General features: G+C 32.6%; 1 protein-coding gene across 1 annotated transcript in view; it reads left to right on the top strand.

The window, feature by feature from the left end:
• Nucleotides 1–17,169, top strand: part of CD2AP (CD2 associated protein) — a 105,126-nt gene extending 87,957 nt beyond the window's left edge. Inside the window, exons 14-18 of the mRNA XM_060021692.1 lie at nucleotides 5,440–5,552; nucleotides 6,288–6,389; nucleotides 7,493–7,662; nucleotides 10,231–10,294; nucleotides 14,216–17,169. Of these exons, the coding sequence (XP_059877675.1) occupies nucleotides 5,440–5,552; nucleotides 6,288–6,389; nucleotides 7,493–7,662; nucleotides 10,231–10,294; nucleotides 14,216–14,257 (491 nt within the window). The 3' untranslated portion in view covers nucleotides 14,258–17,169. The remainder of the gene's footprint in view (nucleotides 1–5,439; nucleotides 5,553–6,287; nucleotides 6,390–7,492; nucleotides 7,663–10,230; nucleotides 10,295–14,215) is intronic.
• Nucleotides 17,170–19,451: the final 2,282 nt, after the last annotated feature.

Below are 19,451 nucleotides of genomic sequence, written 5' to 3'. Positions count from 1 at the left end.
TCTTTCATCATGTATTTGGAGCCTACCTGATCTGGATGAAGCCATAGTCATCAATAATTTCTGGAAATTGAGATGTTGATTGTATTTTAGAGACAGTCACTCAAATATATTCAGTATGTTTTTGGTGAAAATTGTTCTAATTTACTGTTAGTTAAATAAAAACAAAAAAAAACTTCGTGTTTTTTTAAAATATCCTTTAATTTTTTTTAAATTGAGGTTGCTGGTAAAAAATGTAACTCTATTAGTTCTTACTGTTTTCTGTTTGATTTAAAATGTAGCTAGAAATGTGTTTTCAAAAGTAGTAGAGAAAAAAAATTTAAGCACACACTTTTAACTCTGGATATCAAAAATCCATAGGTATTATCTTTTGAATTTCCACAATATTCTGCAGTCTTTATTTATCAGAAGTCTTAAATTTTGATGAGTCTCTGGGAGCTGAAAGGGTAATATTTAGAGCTTATTATTTTTTTTCTGTATTTTTTGTTACTTTGTATCATTCTTCAACATTTGCTTTATTTAGTTTTCTCAAAGTCGTGGAAATTACCAAAATAATTTAAGTCAGTTAAAACAAATTTTCACTTTTTTTTCCAAACTTTATCTATATAGGATTACCAGCAAACTTTATTTCCTTTGGTACATTTCTAAATACCATGTAACAATGTCAGACTATTGGTGGTTGAAAAGTTCTTTTTCCTTTGTATTTTAGTCCCATTTCTTGTCTTATAGCCATAGCTATTATTTATTCTTCATTAAAAATGTGAGGCTTTGTGGAACAGAGTTTGAAAATTTCTAACTTCTAGTTTGCTTTTTTGTTTAAATAAATAAGGAAGTAATTTAGAGGTGCCGAGACACATACACGGTCAAAAAACTAACAGCTGATTCCAAGTTTCAGTCTTTATATCTTCCACTATCACACTGCCTTTGGTGTACTGCACTTACACCCTATAAAGTTCAGAAAATATAAATTTTGGAAATTGAGTTCATATTAAGTAGCAAATATTTACTGAGCAGCTGTGTATTTGCAGTAGTGTTTTGGGCACAAATAGTTCGCTAAGATAAAAGGCATAGCTGCTGATAGCAAGTAGCTTATGTCTCCAACCTCAACCTCAACTCCAACCTCAATTCCTTATTTCCTTTTTTTAAAATTAGAATATCATGTCCTTAGTACTTGTAGTATAAAAGTGTTTTACCTCTTCTTCGTTGGCACCTTATAAAAAAACTGTGTTCTGTATTAGACACAGCCTCAAATTTGGCGTTAGATTGAGGCATGTTTTAATTTACATATATGGCCCAGTTTGAAGTTTTAAATTTTTTAAATGACATATGAAACTAGCCCTTTAACGTAAGTTTCAGAAAGTTTAAAACATACATGAAAATCTCCTTAGAGTTTAATTATTTTGTAAAAGAATAATTTGAGGTGAAATGATATAGTAGAATTTGCTGTTAAAAAAATGTGAGTTTTAAATTATTAGCTAATTGGTCATTGGCATGTTTTGCTTATTTTCTCACTTAACTAACAATTGAATGATCCATCATATCTATGATACCTATTAGAAAACCTGACATGGAAGTTGCTATAAAATGTAATTTCCCTTCTTCCCCTCCTCTACTGTTAATCACTTCTTAACTCTGTTTCTGCTCTTATCGAAAGGATGTAAATTCCTTTCGTTACTCTCTGATATGATTGTATACAAACCCATATATAAACATATATATTCATGTGTATAAATACAGTCTTTTTTGTTCATAAGAAAAACATTCCTAGAATACTCAATTTGTTTCATTTTTTTAAGATTTTTCACAAATATTCTCATATATGATACAAGATAGTACTACAAATTGCAGAGCTATCAGACCATGTTTTAATTTTTTTCTCTTTTTCCAACACTTCATCAAAAATTGGTTTAGGATAGTTTCATTGCTACTACAGGTTAATTGTAAAGTTCACATAGTCTAAGTATTTCTAAAATAGTAAATTTTCCAGGAAGTAAAATTGGTTTACAATTAGTTTTAAACTACAAGACAGAAAACTTAGTGGAAACATAGCTATTTCATTAAGAAAGCACAGTTGATGAAGTATTCTTAGAGTGTAGTATCTTATCCTTTTTCATTATCTCTTGTGATAAATTCTTCTTGGATTAAAGGAAATTTTTAGAGATACATTATTTGATCTGAAAACCTTCATTGTTAAATAGGGCAACATTCTTTCTCTTCACTTCTATTTAATAATTGATCTATTTTGTTTGAATTAATTTCCCAATATTTATTCATTTATTTCTTCCAGAAAGAATTTATGGTGAGATTTTTTGAACACAATGTTTACCTGTTGAGTGGTAGACACTATAAAAAGCGAGACTGTATCTAGACTAGTATTAAAACAAAACAAGATACCATACCCCAAAAGGTAGAATTTACCTGGGAAATAAGAGCAGTAATTAAAACTTTTATTTTCTAATAATAATTTCCTTGATAATATCATTATAGAGAGTATCACTTAAGGCACTACTGTATTTTTATAGTGGGATATTTAAAAATAATATTTGGCATATTTTTTTTCCTATTATACCATACCAGAATTAAAATTGCCTCTTTTACTGTAACTACTATCATGTGCTGAGGACCAAAACTTTGACTAAAAGGTGGTTTAATTTCAGTTATAACTATATCAATGAGTTGTTACTATGTTGATTTATTTCTCTGACCTCTAATTTTAGTACTAAAACATTCTTTTAGAAGTTGTCTTGGTGTTCAGTGAGTAATTTAAAGAAGACTTCTTTCTAGTTTAATGTATATTGAAATTAATACTAATAATTTTTCCTTTTGAAAGACAAAAGAATAAATCTAAAATCTAATACACATCTTAATGTAAGTTTAGATGAACTGCAATATCTGCTAAACATTAAAATGGTTCTATTCATTCTACAACTGTTCCTTTTTCCTGCTTTGTAAAATAATTTTTTTGGTTTAGTCTTTTTTCTAGACATTCCTATCCTTGACTTTTCTTTCCAGATTTTGTTTCCTAGCCTGTTTGCCATGTTTCCCTTCTTACGTGTCAGGAAATTATCCTACCTTTCTCCATTTTGGTAAGATGACAATTTATAAAAGAAATAAAAATAATATAGTCAATATGAATAGGTGGTGCACATTGATTTTTCTTTGTAATTTTACTAAAGTGTACGTGTTTGTCTGTCTATTCTAACCCTTTTGGTTTTCCATTTTAAAATAAAATGAAATTCATATTGGAAATTTTTTCTTGATAGTTTAAAATACTCTTTTGATACAAGGTTATTTTAGTTGACAACCATAAAAGTCAGGTTTTTTCTCCCAAAATTTTATATTTATTTTAATATTTTAAAATTCCATGTCTTAGGCAATATGTAGACATGTAAATGGCTGGCAGAGTGACAATGTGATGGCAAGAGTTAAGTGATTGTCATGCCTTTTATGCCGTGTGTAAAATATAAATCCACTGATACCACTCGTAGGTAAATTTAAAAGCATTCAAGTATATCATGAGTCAGAAATGTGCACTATTTCATTTTACTAACCTAATGACTTAGTGGAGGACCTGAGAGAGTTTTAGAATAGTAAAATTACTTGTCTTGGTGTTGTGGCCCAAAACTGGACATACAGAAGACATTTTTACATGAGCATGGTGTATAATTTTGTAAATCTTCCTTTTATTTACCCTTTTAATTTATCTTCATCTCTTCCTTTGTTTTTGTTTGTTTCTTTTTCTTTTTAAAAGTTGCTTAAATATGCATTTGAAAATAATCTCCACAGGCCAAAATGGACTGTACTTTTCAAGGTTTTTTTTGTAGGTTGTCAATACATATTTATTGATGTAAAAAACAATTTTTAACCCTTCAAACTATAGCATATTTTTAACATCTTTTAAAATATTGTTTTCTTTTAAATATATGTTTAAGCTCAAGGTCTTTCACATTATATAATGCATTCTCCATTAAAGCCACTGTGTTTCTTATTGTGGTTTGTTGTATATTATAATTATTTATAGACAATTATTGAACAACTCAACACAAAAATTAATCCAAGCCCATTAGATTGCCTGTTGTGGTATATTAGCCTAGTGACTAGATCCAAGATAGAACATACAAAGTAATCCCAGAGTGTTAAGATGGAAAAGAATTAACAGAGGTCAACAAATACTTACAGTTGTTACAAAATGTATATTGCCAGTTAGTGGTAACCTCTTCCTGTTTTACCTTTGTGTCCTCCATCCCTTTAAAAAAAATTCTCTAAATAAATTACTTTGAATATGAAATTTGATGAGTAAGCTTTAAGAGCAGTAATGATAAGTATCTTTAGATTTCTTTTAAGAAATAACAATTCTCTGAGTTTGGACATCTAAATATTTGACAGAAAGCATTATAAACTTCCAAGCAATGGCAACGTGAAGAATGATTCCATACCTGGAAGACAAGGCAAAAGATACCTGCTGCCATAATGAGTGACGGCATATTGACTGTGATTAATAATCTTAGTTTGGAACCTGGGCCAAAGGAAAATTGTAATGATAGTGGAAGTGCCAGGAATTAACCTTAGGGTTCTTATTACCACTTATAGATATCTGGGCTTCAAAATTAAAGACCAACTCCTTCAGCAAGGTTTTCTGGACCATCTAGAAAAAGGGAAGGTATTATATACTATTGTTTCAGAGATAGAAATTACCTAGATTTGTCCTTAAACTCAAGTTATTGGATCAAAGGTCAACCAGCCTTTGATGGTGGGGAAGCAAATGGATGATTTATGTAGCATTTTCCCTTGGTATCTGATTTGCCTTAGATTTATAACTATGGTCTGATTCCTACACATGATAATGTCTAAGCAGAAGTACAGTGAACTATAAACAGGTCGAGTCCCAGCTACAGTATACTATGCACATACATATATGAAGACACATTAAATTACACTTTCACTTTACATTAAGAAATGCAATTGGAAAGCAGCAGGGTCCCAGATAAAATGGAGTTTAAAAAGTTTTAATATTAGGATATTACTTGAACTTTAAAACACATTTCATAAGTTAGTTTTTTGATATGTTGTAATTAATTCTGAGTTGAAGAAGTAGATCATGTTTTTTTTTATAAGCAAGAACTTAAGATGACTGCTTTTTCATACTACTACAACTTGTGGTACAGATTTATATCTTGCAGTAAGAACTTTTGTTGAGGTCTAAGTCTCTGTTAAAAACATGAACTTTATATTGTTAATATATAAAATGTATCAGGTAAAGAGGATGTTAGTTTTTGAGGGTGAGTGTTGTTTTCCAAATGCATATGAAAAGCACAGGTCAACTTGTGAGTCTTGGTGGTGTTCTTTTTAATTTTATAGTTTGTTAAAAATCAGAGACGTTCTTTTTTGCCTTTTAAAATGTGCAGTTATCTCTTAATAGATATGTTTACTTTTCTTCTCCAGATCTTGTAAATTTTGATGACATAGCTTCATCAGAAAACTTGCTACATCTCACTGCAAATAGACCGAAGATGCCTGGAAGAAGATTGCCTGGCCGCTTCAATGGTGGACATTCTGTGAGTTACATTTAGTATTATGAAACACAGAGAATTTAGTAAATCCAGAGTCCTTCTGAAGATAAGAATGAGGGAGGATTTATAGCTCCACTGAAGTTTAAAAATCAGGAAGGTAACTATACTCAAGTGGCCAAGGGTTGTATTTAAGAGATATGGGGAAGAGACCTGTTCATTTCCACAGGACGTGGAATGGAAGGTTACAGAATCAGAAGCAGAGTTGTCCTAAGACCATAACCACAGAGCACAGTGTCGAGAGGGGACAGGGGACCTGTGCAATATACTTGTCCAAAAGTAGTAATTAGAATTGAGTTGTACATATTCACTTCAAGAAAGAATGAGAACATTTTTTTTCCCCCTGAAATAGTCAGTGTTTTTTTGTAGTACTAATCCTGGTCTCTAAATGTGTAACTTCTTTTTATGCTCTCAGTATATTGCCTGGGATACTGATAGTACTTCAGTGTTAATACATTAGCTCTTAAGTACTATTGTGCTTTTAAATTACCTAAGTAGGGAAAATTTTTGTTGCTAATAGGCAAGCTGTTTTTGTGCCCTCAAGATATGTAAGTGTGTTATTCAGCATGAAATTATGTAAAATCCTGTTAACAATAATGGAATATCTGGAACAGTATCTGCTGAAAACAGTGATAAAAGTTACTTACTTTATTATCTAGATGCTTACTGCCTTTTCTTTCTTTGGTGTTTTCTGTTTCTTGATTTAAAAAAAAAATCATTCAGCCAACTCAAAGCCCAGAAAAAATCCTGAAGTTACCAAAAGAAGATGATAGTGCCAACCTAAAGCCATCTGAATTTAAGAAGGATTCATGCTACTCTCCAAAGGTAAGGTGCATTTTGGTCTAAGATTTGTATAATTTGTAGCGTTCTTTGTGAACATCAAAATTGTGGAATTTAACATGTCCTTCAGGAAGAATTATTTCTTCTGCCAGGAAATAAAATAATTCCTACTAAAACTAAATAAAATAAAATAATTACTGTTAAACTTAAGTTACATTATTCTTTGTAGATCTTTTTTAGGAGAGTCACATTATTTTAAATGAGTAATACAAATGTTACATGTTTCATATTTTTTAAGGCATAGATCTATATACATTTGTTTCATTTCCCATTAAACATGCACTCCTTAGGCAGAAGCCATCACTCTTTTACTCCTTATGTAACTTGGTGCTTGGCACCATAATAAGCACTGAATACACACTGGAATGAATGGTAGAATACATGGATTCTTCCGTCTATTACGTGGTGTTAAGAGTCTTTGCTAAGCCCTTGCCATTTTAATTTAAGATAGTATTACCACAACTGACACACATCTTATATTTGAGAAGATCATGCCTGTTCCTCAAATTCATTTCAAGGCATTTGACTGCTATTCATTTTATCAGATACACTTAATCTGAATTCTCTCAGCTGTTAGCAGTCTATTGAAATTTTACTTGCTGTTACCTAAGTGAAATGGTAAAAGAATGTCAGGCCATGGATCCATTTTAATGCCTCTTCTATGGACTTACTAAATGCTTCATAATTGCTTTTAATTGGAGCTCTCTGGATATTCTAAATAATAACTATTTAATATGAAGGATCAAAGCAGTACCTTAATAATGCTTTTATATTCTTGCTTCTAGATGTTCCACTAGGTAAACCATAAGATAAATCTAATGGATCTTCTTTTCTCTCTTTTTTTTTTTTAAATAAAGCCCGTGACATTTCTCACAAAAACCCTTAGTAATTACAAGTTTATTCTTTGGTCATTTAGTGGTTTTTCCAGTTGTGAACGTCAAACTGCTTTTTGGATTTTCAAGTTTTTTATTTATCTTGGAAGTATTACTTCAGTTATTTATCTCCTTGCAGTAAAAATCTTTTGAATTTATAATGTAATATTAAATGTAAATACAAATACAAATTTTCTGTTTATTATATGTTTTCAGCCGTCTGTTTACCTTTCAACACCTTCAAGTGCTTCTAAACCAAATACAGCTGCTTTTCTAACTCCATTAGAAATCAAAGCTAAGCTAGAAACAGAAAATTCCTTGGATGAACTTAAAGCTCAGATTGTTGAATTGCTGTGTGTTGTGGAAGCACTAAAAAAGGATCATGGGTAAGTAGCCCTTATTTTCTTCTTTGAGCACTACTTAACACGTGTAAAGAATTCTTTCAAATTATATCAAGTAAAGAAGTAATCTGCCAAGTTTCTAGTATAAGCAAGTTTGTTTTCAAAGAAATTTTTATTGATAGTGTCTCTCTAGGCAAAAAAGCTTGAATTAGAAAACATAATAATTAGAAACTCTATTAATTCTAGTTATTCTAATTAGGAATTGGAAAGCTTGGATAAGAAAACCCAACCCAATTATGAAAAAGGCAAACCAGGTAAATCAGAAAGTAGTAGCTCAATTATAGAATTGGTTCTAGTAGCTTGATTATAGAAAAATGGCTAATAGGCACATGAAAAGATGTTCAACATCATTAGTCATTAGCACATGCAAATCAAAACCACAATGAAATACTACTTCGCACCAACTAGGATGGCTATAATAAAAAATATGAACAAACAAGTGTTGGCAAGGATGTGAGAAATTGGAACCCTCGTGCCTTGCTGGTGGGCATGTAAAATGGTACAGCTACTCTGGAAAACAGTCTGGCAGTTACTCCAAAAGTTAAATCTCATGTTCTCATATGACCCAGCAATTCCTCGCCAAGGTATAGTACTGCCCAAGAGAATTGAAAACAAGTGTTCAAACAAAAACTTGTACACAGATGTTTATAGTATTATTCATAATAGCCAAAAAGTTCAAACAATCAACTGTCCATCAACTGATGAATAGATAAACAAGATGTGGTACATCCATACAATGGAATGTTATTCAGCCGTAAAAAGAAATGAAATACTAATACATGTTATATCATAGATGAACCTTAAACACATAATTTGAGGCTAGAGATGTCAAACATGGGTTAATTAGTCTTAAAAGTATTAGGAAAAGCCATTTTAGTTTGGATCTGTGGTGTATCTATATATACATTTAGTTTTCTTTTCAGAGGACTTTGATCACTGTTTCTGCTGGGGTTGAGTTGGATATTTATAAAACAAATGGGTTGGGATAGGTGATTTGTAAGGCCTTTCTCTTAACTCTGAAAGTTTTTGATAATGGTATATGGTGAGGCATGCCTAAGTAAAAGTTAGGGACTTTTTAGAGCTAAAATAAATTTAAAAGATCACCTGCTATAGTCCCCTCCCTTCTTTTAAATGAAGAAATAAAGGTTTAGAGAGGTAAAGCTAATTATGTAAGATCACACAGCTCTTAAGTGGTAGAGCTAGAACTCAAACTTGGATCTTCTATTGATTTAGAGATCTTTTCTTATAAACATTATTATGTGAATTTTAAAATGTGTTAACATTTTAAACATACTTCCGCAAAAGCCCAGTAGGTAAAATAGATCAAAGATCAGCTAATCTAACTAAACTGAGGGTGAGGGTTCAGGTGCTCCTCCCCTACTCCAGCTTCTTCTCTGGCCTCTAAGAGTATCTCATGGAATATGGAATCTGGTATAATACTCATCGCCAGAGACCGTGTTACCACTGATTTTGAATTCACTGTTTCTCCTCCAATTCTTTGTTGACATTGGATTATTTATTTAAAAAAATATTGAGATTAACAACATGATGTATTTGTAGTTTGCAGAGCACTTCTACAAACATCTCTTAGATAGAAACATAAAGTTATCTTGAATGCCTACTTAAAATACATATATTATACACATTTATATCATATATAGAGAGGAAATTTGATACATGATATTTCTTGAATTCTTCAGTTTACCTTGGTTTAGGTTTGGCAAATTTATCCACAGTTTCTGCAGTAAGCACATTATAAACTATAAGTTCATTTATCTAGTAAATATTTATTGAGCACCTCTCAGGTACCAGTTAGAGAACAATCTGATTTGTTAATTTTGACATTTTGCATTTTTGATACCAAGTGTGCTATAATGAAAGAATAAATCCACATACAAATTGCCCATAGGTGCTCTTAAATAAGCTGCAGAATGAATAAAAATATTAATGACTTACATATATTATTTATCAGATATTTTAGAATTCATTCCAAAGAGTATTTTAAGTCTTGAGTTCCTCTTGGAAAATGAAATGGAGGGGGAAATGACTATATAAAAATATAACAAGGGAACCTAGAAAAATGAAAACATGAGTTACAGAAGAGGGATTGTTGGCTGCAGTTTTTTGTTTATTGGTTTGGATTTTAATGTAATAGTTAATTTAAAAAAAACAGAGAAAGATATGTAAAGTCCAGGTTATTGTATTAAAAATTATAATTTGCCTTGCATTGTGACATATTTTCACATTCATTTTCCCAAATTATTTGGGCTGTGTGTCCTGCCTTGGAAATGGATGATAACTGAATATGGAAAATTACCTGTATTCACTTAAAAATTTCTTTATCTCAAGTTTGCCATGATTTTGCTGTGTTTTTTAACTGTTGTATTGAATCATTTCAACTAGAGAATTTGAATTTTTTCTCAGTCAATATGGCTGTTTCCTTTCAGAGTTTTCCCTATGTTCTGGGATATCAGGCAACAGATCCTATTAACCTTAGTCAAATATATATTGTTTAATCGGAAGACTTAACAGTAATAAATACTTTGTTTTTAGGAAAGAACTGGAAAAACTACGAAAAGATTTGGAAGAAGAGAAGGCAATGAGAAGTAATCTAGAGGTAATTCATTTCTTCCAGCATTGAGATTGTAGTCAGCATAAACTAGACATGTTTTTTCCAACCCAACTGGGTGATTGGTTCCACTACAAATTATGCTATCCTGCTTTAGTTGGACACTCCCTACAGCTTGGTCGCCATTTAATTAATCTCTTGTTGACTCCCTGCCACATTCCATTCATTCATTCGGCAACTGTTTTTTGAGCACTCACTCTCATAGACACGGGGCACAAGGTATATACACTCATGAATAAAGCAAACATGGTTCTTGCCTCTTAAAGGTGTCTAGTTTTAGATCTTTTGCACTCACTCCTTCTTTCTTGAGCTATAGTTCTCTTTTCTTCACAGTTAAACTTTTTTTTTCTTTTTTTTTGCCTGGGGGCAGGGGTGGTGATGGTACTGGGATGGCTATAGATTTGCTGACTTTAATTTCTCACTGAACTGAGTTTACTTTGTAGTTAATGTCATCATCTTCACTCTCTGCTGATGACTGACAGTTTCAGAGTGAGGAAACTAGGGTTTGGAATGATTAAGTCAGCAGTGGAGCTAACATTTTTAATAGAAGCAGCCAGACTCCAGAACCTTTGCTCTTAGGGATTAAGTTACACCATTTGAACCAGGAAGTCACTTACCCTCGTTTAGCTTTAGTTGTTGAGATAATATGTGTGAAGGTATTTGGCAGATTATCAAAACTCCATTTTTACTCTTATATCTGACACATAACCTTTATTGGCACTCTCCTTTCTTTCCCTGAAAATACTCAATTTTCCCCTTTATTCAAAAAATAAAAAGCCCCCTTTTAGGTCTAGCTGCCCTCTTGATCTGTATTCTCTTTTCATTTGCAGTTCATTTGTTGCAAAAAAGAAAACAAAACAAACAAACAAAAAACAAGAAAAGCATACATTTACAGTCACTAATTCTTCACTTTTAGTTCAGTCCTGAACCCCTTGCATTTTGGGTTTACTGATGGCAACTCCTATGTCTCTTCGGTTTCTACAGCACTTCACATTTTTACCATCACCACCTTTTCAAAGTATGTCTTGGTGTATGTGACCCTGCATTCTTCTGTCTGACTTCTCCATCTCTCCTCACCTAAGTGAGGTGTTCCTTCAGTGTTGTGCTTAGGCCTCTTCTCTGTGCATTCACTCTTGGCTCACCTGTGTCCAGGAGTATCATAATTAGCTCTGGTGCATTTGCCATTGAAATCTAGTTCTTCTTTTCCCAGCTTCTGTCCTGAGTTTCCAGCTATTAGACTCCCTGGATGTTCCACTGTGAACTTAGACTTAGCATGTCCCCTGTCACACGTAGCACCTTCTTTTCAGATTCTGATTTTCTGTTTGTGTTGAAAGTTTGTTGCGCTTCTAGTCATGCAGATGTGGGACTTCCGTCTCTTCTAATTCCACTAACTTTTAGGCCTACTGGCTGTACTCCCTAACCATTTTCTCTTTATTCTCACTGTTTCTGTCCTTTTCTCATGCTCTTATCTTCTGTTTAGCTTGTTGTTTCTCTCATTCTTATCTTGTCTTCCCTTGCTCAGTACTTTCGAAAACTTTCTATTGCTGAATGAAGTTCAAACTTCTTGACTTGGCAAATGGGGTCTCTTATGTCCTGGTCCTAGTTTATCTTTCTTTCCTCACTTACTAATCCTCAATTGTCCCTTACAGTTAATTTGTCTGCATTTTTACTCTTACTATATTTTCATGGATTTTCCTTTTGTCTCACTTATCATGCCCAAGTTCTGTAGATTCTCAAGGCCCTGCTCAATCACATTCACTGAGTTGGCCACCAGTCTTCTGATTAAAAGCAGTTTTTCTTATTTCAAATTCATGTTTAGTTTTGTAAGAGAAGAATAAGTAATAATTTTCTGTCATATCACTATTCACATTATGTACTTATTTTGCCCATCTTCCATACTGTTGGAGGTGGGACCTTTTTCTGTTTCATCTTTGCCCATAGCTCCTAGCACAGTGCTATATACATATTAGATTGCTAACAAATTTTTGTCAAACTAATAAATGTTAGAAGATAGATATTAAAAATATATCTTCTAAATATATGTTAAATTCCCAGTGTGCAACATGGTAGAAATTGAAAAATTAAAAACAAATGTTTTTTGACTTTCATTCCTTATATTTTATACATAACACATATTCATATATGAAAATAAAGGAATAAGGTTAGCAAGAGGAACTAATACAATACTAAATTTGTATATATGACTTAATTTGTCATAAAAATCATGGAAAGAGTCAAATGAATTATTTGTTTCTTTTTTGAAGAATTTCATTTGATTATATTTTCCCAGCAAAATCAGCTGTTACTTAGCCTCTCACTGACCTGTATTATAAATTTTTTTTTTGGTGGGAAAAGTTCAATACTTAATACACTTAATAAGGCATTAGAGTCTTAGGATCATATGTTTAAAAGAGAAATTATATTTCTCCCCAAATTAAAAGTAATACTTTGAACTACTATAACATTAACATTATATAGTATTAAATTATACTGAGGAGTGGTACAGAGGACTAATGATGAACAATGAACATAAACATGCTAGAAGAGAAACTCCAGCAATGCAGGTATTTGCCAGATACCTAAATTTATGTGGCCAGCAGCAGTCTGTGAGGAGTATTACTGACTGCGTGCAGGGTTATTCTCCACCCTGACCCTCACCCTACCCGCACTCCCTCTTCTACCAATTTTTTTTTCTTTCTGTTTTCTATGCATCCTCGCGCACTAAAATTCATGCAGTGGTTAATGTATCTTTGGAATAGAGATGATAATAGCGCATCAGGCTGAAGATTGAAGGTATTTTGTCTCAATCCAGTGGTACTAACATGTTTGGCTAATAATCATATTAGTCAAAGAATAATATCAGGAAAGATCCTGGAATCAGCAAACCATTCTTGAATGGTTAGGATCCCTTAGGAGATTGTGAGCTTATTGAAATTATACTTTTTGACTGTAGCAAAATGCTCATCATTTAGTAGTGATCTATTTGTCAGAAGTTAGCCATAACATGTATTATTTGTATGCATTGTTGGGGAGAGGGATGATGCTATCAGGAGAAGCATCATTTCTAAATGTTTCTACATGTAATGCAAGGTCAGAGATGATCAAAATACCATGTAACTGGGAAGAGAGTACAAAAACTGCAGCCTTTAAAGCCTTAGACCTTACCAGTACAAGTTCGGCATGGAACCACTGGCATGGTGTTTAATCTCTTTGATCCTCAACTTAGTTATTTGTGATATGTCAAAGTTAAATAACTCTGTAGTTATTGTGAAAATTTAATGAATTTTTCTAATTTTCTTCTAACGTTTCTTAAATTGTGAACTTCTGTTAAGCGAAGAATGTCTTCTACCTAACAGTGGAACTATTTTTAACATATTGACTGCATTTTATATATATTCCTGGGCTTTAAAGGCAATTTAATCTAGAACATACTGTTTACAGTTGAGAAAGTTGAGACCAAGTGAGGTTAAGTGGCTTACTGATATCACCTAAGCAGTAAGTGAAAAACATAGAACTAAACTGGTCCTTTTAAAAAAAACAACAACATTCTGTATTGCCCCCTTTGTTTAATTATAGGTACGGGTACGTTTCTTAGTTTGGTTTCAAGGATACTCTTGTTTTTTGTAGGGCTGATTTTCTTACAGATCTTTCAAATGCTCACGTTATTTAACATTGTTCTGGGTGAAACAACTGTAGCTGCTTTTTTGTTGTTGTCACCTGTCATTTAGGAACTTGCATTGTGACATTTTCATCTGTTGAACTTTTTAAATATTTATGACACCATTGGAAATTGGATTTTAGAATGGAAATCAAAATCTGGAGGCTTGAAATTATGATCAGCTCTTCATGACATAGGATAAAATAAATAAACTTTTCTAAAGTAAAGATATTTTATCTGTTGCCATTTAGGTGGAAATAGAGAAGCTGAAAAAAGCAATCATGTCTTCTTGAAGTGACGTGCACCCAGTGTTCTCAGTGTTCCAGGGATTCAGAAGCAACACTATGAACTTCAACTGACTTGTTACTTAAAAATAACAAATGCTGATGTCGTGATAAAGAAATATGCGTATATGAACTATTATATCTAAAGAAAAATGTAGGGGGAGGGTGAATTTTTTTTTATATATTTTGTTTTGCCAATATGAAAAAAAAGAGGCCTTATTTCTTATGTGCTGGGATTGCAAACTCTTTTGTTTAGTTTGCTTGAAAATACTACTGAATCTGTATAAAAAGGAAAGAAAATTCACAATAGTTTTTTTTATTGAAACTTGTAGTATTATTTTTAAAGAGATCTATACTATAAATATGGTGATATCTTTACGAATAATCTGTAAAATATACCATTTGAGAGGGACAGTTTAGCTTTATAGTAACTATAGTCACTACTTTTCCCATAAAACATAAGGGATATAAACTTTGTATATATATATTTTTTATGTTTAGCTTCTTACCCAGGATTACACTGTTGTGCCTGTTTGTTTGCAGTTTGTGATACTCTGGGTGATGAAATAGGAGTTTCCTAGCTACAAACCAGATTACTCACCCGTGCATATAGTAATAACTGTAATGAACTAATCAAAATAATTTCTTCAACTTTTGGAATATTTTTTTATTGCTTGCACTATAGGATTCATAAAGGAATTTAGTTAAAATGTATTGGATTGTTAAATATATTGGGGAAAATATGAGCTATATTTTAAATTCATTAGGTCTAAGGAACTAAAAATGTCAATTTAACCCTTAACTTGTTGTGCCTAGAAACTACAGCACATATAATATGCAAACACCAGCCTATTGCTGTACTTTTCTGTTCATTTTACAGGCTCAAATGTTACTCATTTCATAATCTTGTGATTTAATTCTTCATGCCCCTCCATTTGATTTTTAATAATGGTAATGTTAGAAAAACAAAACTCCAGAACTTTCAGAACTTCAGTATGCAGTTTCATACTTTGACAAGTTATCATTATGTAAATACTCAGGTTTTACATTGTGTAATTTACCTACTAGACTAAACTAACGGGTGGAGATATTTGGGGCTGTCATTTAGGTAACCAGCTTTATAAAGAGTGTTTAGTAGGTCACAGAACGTAACATCACAGCTTATTTAAAACCAAATAGTTGGCCATATTCAAAATGCATTTTCACAAAGTGGGTGAATAGCAGTTTCTTCACGGTCACTTATGAACAATTGAACTTTTAAAAATGTTATCTACAGATAATATGTCTCAAAATATGTGGGTTTATATTGAAAGTAGAAAATTTCATCTTTTTTTGAAAAAAAATTAGATTTTAAGCTTTATTATAGCAAATGACTTTCAGATTTTGAGTACCATCTATCATGCTTCTATTTTGTGTTCTTTAAACCCCCAAAGCAATATTTTTCCTTTAAATTTTAGTTTTAAAATACTGAAATCTTGTGTTAATGAAATTCTGTCATATTGTTTCAAATAAAAGTGAAATAGAAAATAATAGAAACTCCAATACATAATTACTTAATGGTAAATTCACAACTTAAATTAGTGCTTTTGGGGAAATCTGTGCATTAAGTATGTACATTCTAACTTCTTAAAGTCCTTGGGCTCTCCTGATGAGGTCACTGCTGAACAAAATTGTTTATTCCTGTTCTAGTGTTTTTAAATGACTTGTCAAATGAATGATTTCTTTCTTCTTAAATAAATTAGGTCTTATTTTAACATGAAAGTCTTCAGGTAGAAATAAAAACAATGTACCCTGGAAATCACCCTCCAGCTTTATGACTGGAAGATCTGATTAAGTGCTCCCTCCTCACCCTAGTAACGGGGTAGGGGAGTTACCAGCAGATTTCAGGCTGTTCTTAAAGTTTTTGTTGGTCATTTTCTCACCAGTGCATAAAATCAAGATGGTCATGAGTACTGAGAGACATTTAAAGTGTTTGCTTGTATACTCCTCAGTCAGAATTGAAAAGTAGTTCAAGTACTGTGTCTCTATTTTCTTGCCCTTGACCAAATAGTAAAGAAAAGAAAACCAAAATCAAAGGGAAAAATGATTACTTTAGCAATTTACCAGTATTTGCTCTTGATATAGGAATTTTATTAATTCCTGTTTATAAAGTTCATATCATAAAATGCTATGTAATTATATAGCTTTTACTTGGGGGTAAATCTTTCTTTTTTTTAGTGAGTGAGTATGAATTACAGAGTAGAGGTGAACAGCATGGCATCTGTCATTGCCAAATTGGTAATGAATGTTTGCTATTCTTTGAAAAACATAATATTACTAATTTTCCTAATTATATTTCAATATTAGGAGTATTGTGTGTGTGTGCGTGCGACCACCAAGCTTTGGTCATACTATAAAGCTGTTACCTCTTTACAAAATCTAAGTCTGAAGATAGGAAGAGAGAATGGGCCTGGTGTAACAGAGGATTCTCTTTTTATGCTTCTTACTGTGATCACAGAAAAAAATAAACCCAAGTGCTCTCTAGATGTGTTGGTAAACATTTTATGCTTGCATTTAAACTTGAAATGTATGAAAAGAATGAGACAATCAGTTCAAATCAGAAATGAGAAGTGTTAAAATTTAATGGCCTTGTTTTGCTGTAGCAATAAAATGACCAAGTGCAATGACTTGATTTAATAAAATCATCTTTTAAAAGTTGCTGCTATGAATATTTTTAGCCATAAAATTTTATCCTGTTGTAGCCTGACTTGCCTTCAGTAACTGTTATGTAATGCAGTTGGTGTTGTGGTATTCTAACATTCCAAAAAAATAATAATATATATTTATGGAGAAACTCAAAACAGTATACTTCACTGACTTGTTTACAGGTGCTGTAAAGCGTGCTTCTCCCTCAAAAAGAAAATAAAGAATAGTATTGCCAGTTGTGTCAGTCTTTATTGGTTATTTTTCTTTAACTTCAGCATATGCTGATTGCAGAGTATGATGAAAATTATTTTATATTACTTTGAGTTTTCCAAATAAAAGAAACAATGTAAATAGTAAAATAAAAGCATTCAGAGTTCTAGACCTATGTGACATTTACTGAACCTTTGTGAGTCTTTTCTTTCTACCTGGAACTGTGAGATGATAATTCCTACCTCACAGGATTATTGGGAGAATTTGAAATGATTTATATAAAGTACCTTATCTTGCCATAGAGTAGATTTTTTTTAAATGGAAGCTGCTGATTTACTCTTCTCAAAAGCACCTTGTGGTGATGGATATGATGTAAATTAGGCACATGAGATGAAGAGAAAAGGCATAGTATGTCCTCTCCCCTTGATTTGGAATACAGCATCCCTTTCTTTGGAGGAGATACTGCTTTCATTTGTATGATATTCGAAATGGAGCTGAGAGTACTTTGCCCAAATTGAATTATTGACTCAGAGACTGAGATTTTAAACATTTGAAACAAAGAGCTAGTCTCAGCATGGGAGCTCTCCACAGTTACATTTTTCTGTCATCTGGAAAAAGCTGATTTGGAAGAACTAAATAGAGTATAAAGATATGGAGACAGAATTCAGAAGGATTTTAAGACTGATTACAGTCATTCCTGAAGCCCCACTACCCACCCATTGCTTGGTTCCTTAAGCATAAACCTGCACGTAAACTTTTTGGTTTCTGAACTTGCGACTGGATGTCCTGCTAAATATAATACAAAAAACAAGATACAGTCATCCCCCCTTATCCACGGCAGGTACATTCCAAGACCCCAGAGGATGCCCGGAACCGCAGACAGTACTGAACCTCACATAATACTATGTTTTCTCCTATACATACCTGTGATAAAGTTTATAAAGAAGACACAGAGATTAACAACTAATAATAAAATAGAACAATTATAACAATATACTCTAGTAAAAGTTATGTGAATGTGGTTTCTCTTAAAGTATTTTACAAATATAATGCCTTTTCCATCCTAACTGAGCACTTGCCACACACCGTGGCCCTAACTTTTGCAGCTTGAGGTGCGACAGCACAGCTAGCCCAAATCTGTTTCCTTCCCAATTTCGTGGATAGAAGATTCTTGCCATAGGTCTTCGCAACCTCAGCATGTGATTTTTTTTTTCTTATTGTCGAGAGCTTTCACTTTTTCACTTAAAGGAAGCACTGTTTGTCATACCTGAATTGCCAACATCACTACTCTTGTGCTCTGGGACCATTATTAAGTAAAACAAGGGTTACTTAACACAAGCACTGTGATTCTGCTAGTCTCCTAAGTGACGAATGGGTGGGACACGCTGGACAAAGAGGTGATTCACATCCAGAGCCGGACGGCGTGGGATCATCATGCTACTCCAAGCGGCGTGCACTTTAAAGGTTATGAGTTGTTTATTTCTGGAACATTTCATTTCATACTTATGGACTGCAATTGACTGCACGTAACTGGAACTGCAGAAAGCAAAACCGCGCATAAAGGGGCACCACTGTAGAGTCTGGAAGACATCAAGGCCCATGTACTCTTGCTGAGCACATACATGACCCCAGGCTTTCTAGAAATCGGGAAGATTTGAATCATGGAAAGGAATAAGACAGCACTATGAAGCAATATGGAAAATAAGTGTGGCAAGTCGTTTAAGTTAAAAAAAAGTAGTTTGAAAATTTCTACTTGCTTTTTATTGGCTTTTACAAACACTGCATAAATTAAGCCTTGCAGGCAAATGATGGTAAAGTTTTGGGTTGTAGAGTTTTAGTGTTTGAGGGACTTTAGAGATTGTCTAATGCCTATGCAGATGGTTTTGTCTGAAGGAACAATTTTCAGATTTAGCCCCATTGTAGGAAGTAAAAGCGGAACTCACATGGGTCTATTCGACTTGCCAATCAAGGTTCAAGAGACTAGACTGTTGGGGTGTGAAAATGTTTTTCTGAATCCTAACAATTATTGCTTTTATTTTTACCACTAACACCTTTATTGTAAATATGCTTGTATAAAAGGAAAATAAATTTAGAAATAGGCAACAATATTTTTTGTATAGAGCCAATAATTTTTTTTTAATCACAGAAGGTGGTGTGGTTTTCATTTTGCGACTATTGGGTGGTATTCTTTTCTATCAGCTTATAAGTGGTCTTTATTAGCTACATTTCAGTTCCTAGAAAATTGTGTGAATAAAGTTATGAAAAGTAAAACTATATTTTAAGTGCACTGAGTAACTCAATTCTTTAA

The sequence above is a fragment of the Delphinus delphis genome, chromosome 10 (assembly GCF_949987515.2).
Source record: "Delphinus delphis chromosome 10, mDelDel1.2, whole genome shotgun sequence".
Lineage (NCBI taxonomy): Eukaryota > Metazoa > Chordata > Mammalia > Artiodactyla > Delphinidae > Delphinus > Delphinus delphis.
This window is presented reverse-complemented; position numbering and strand designations above follow the sequence as displayed.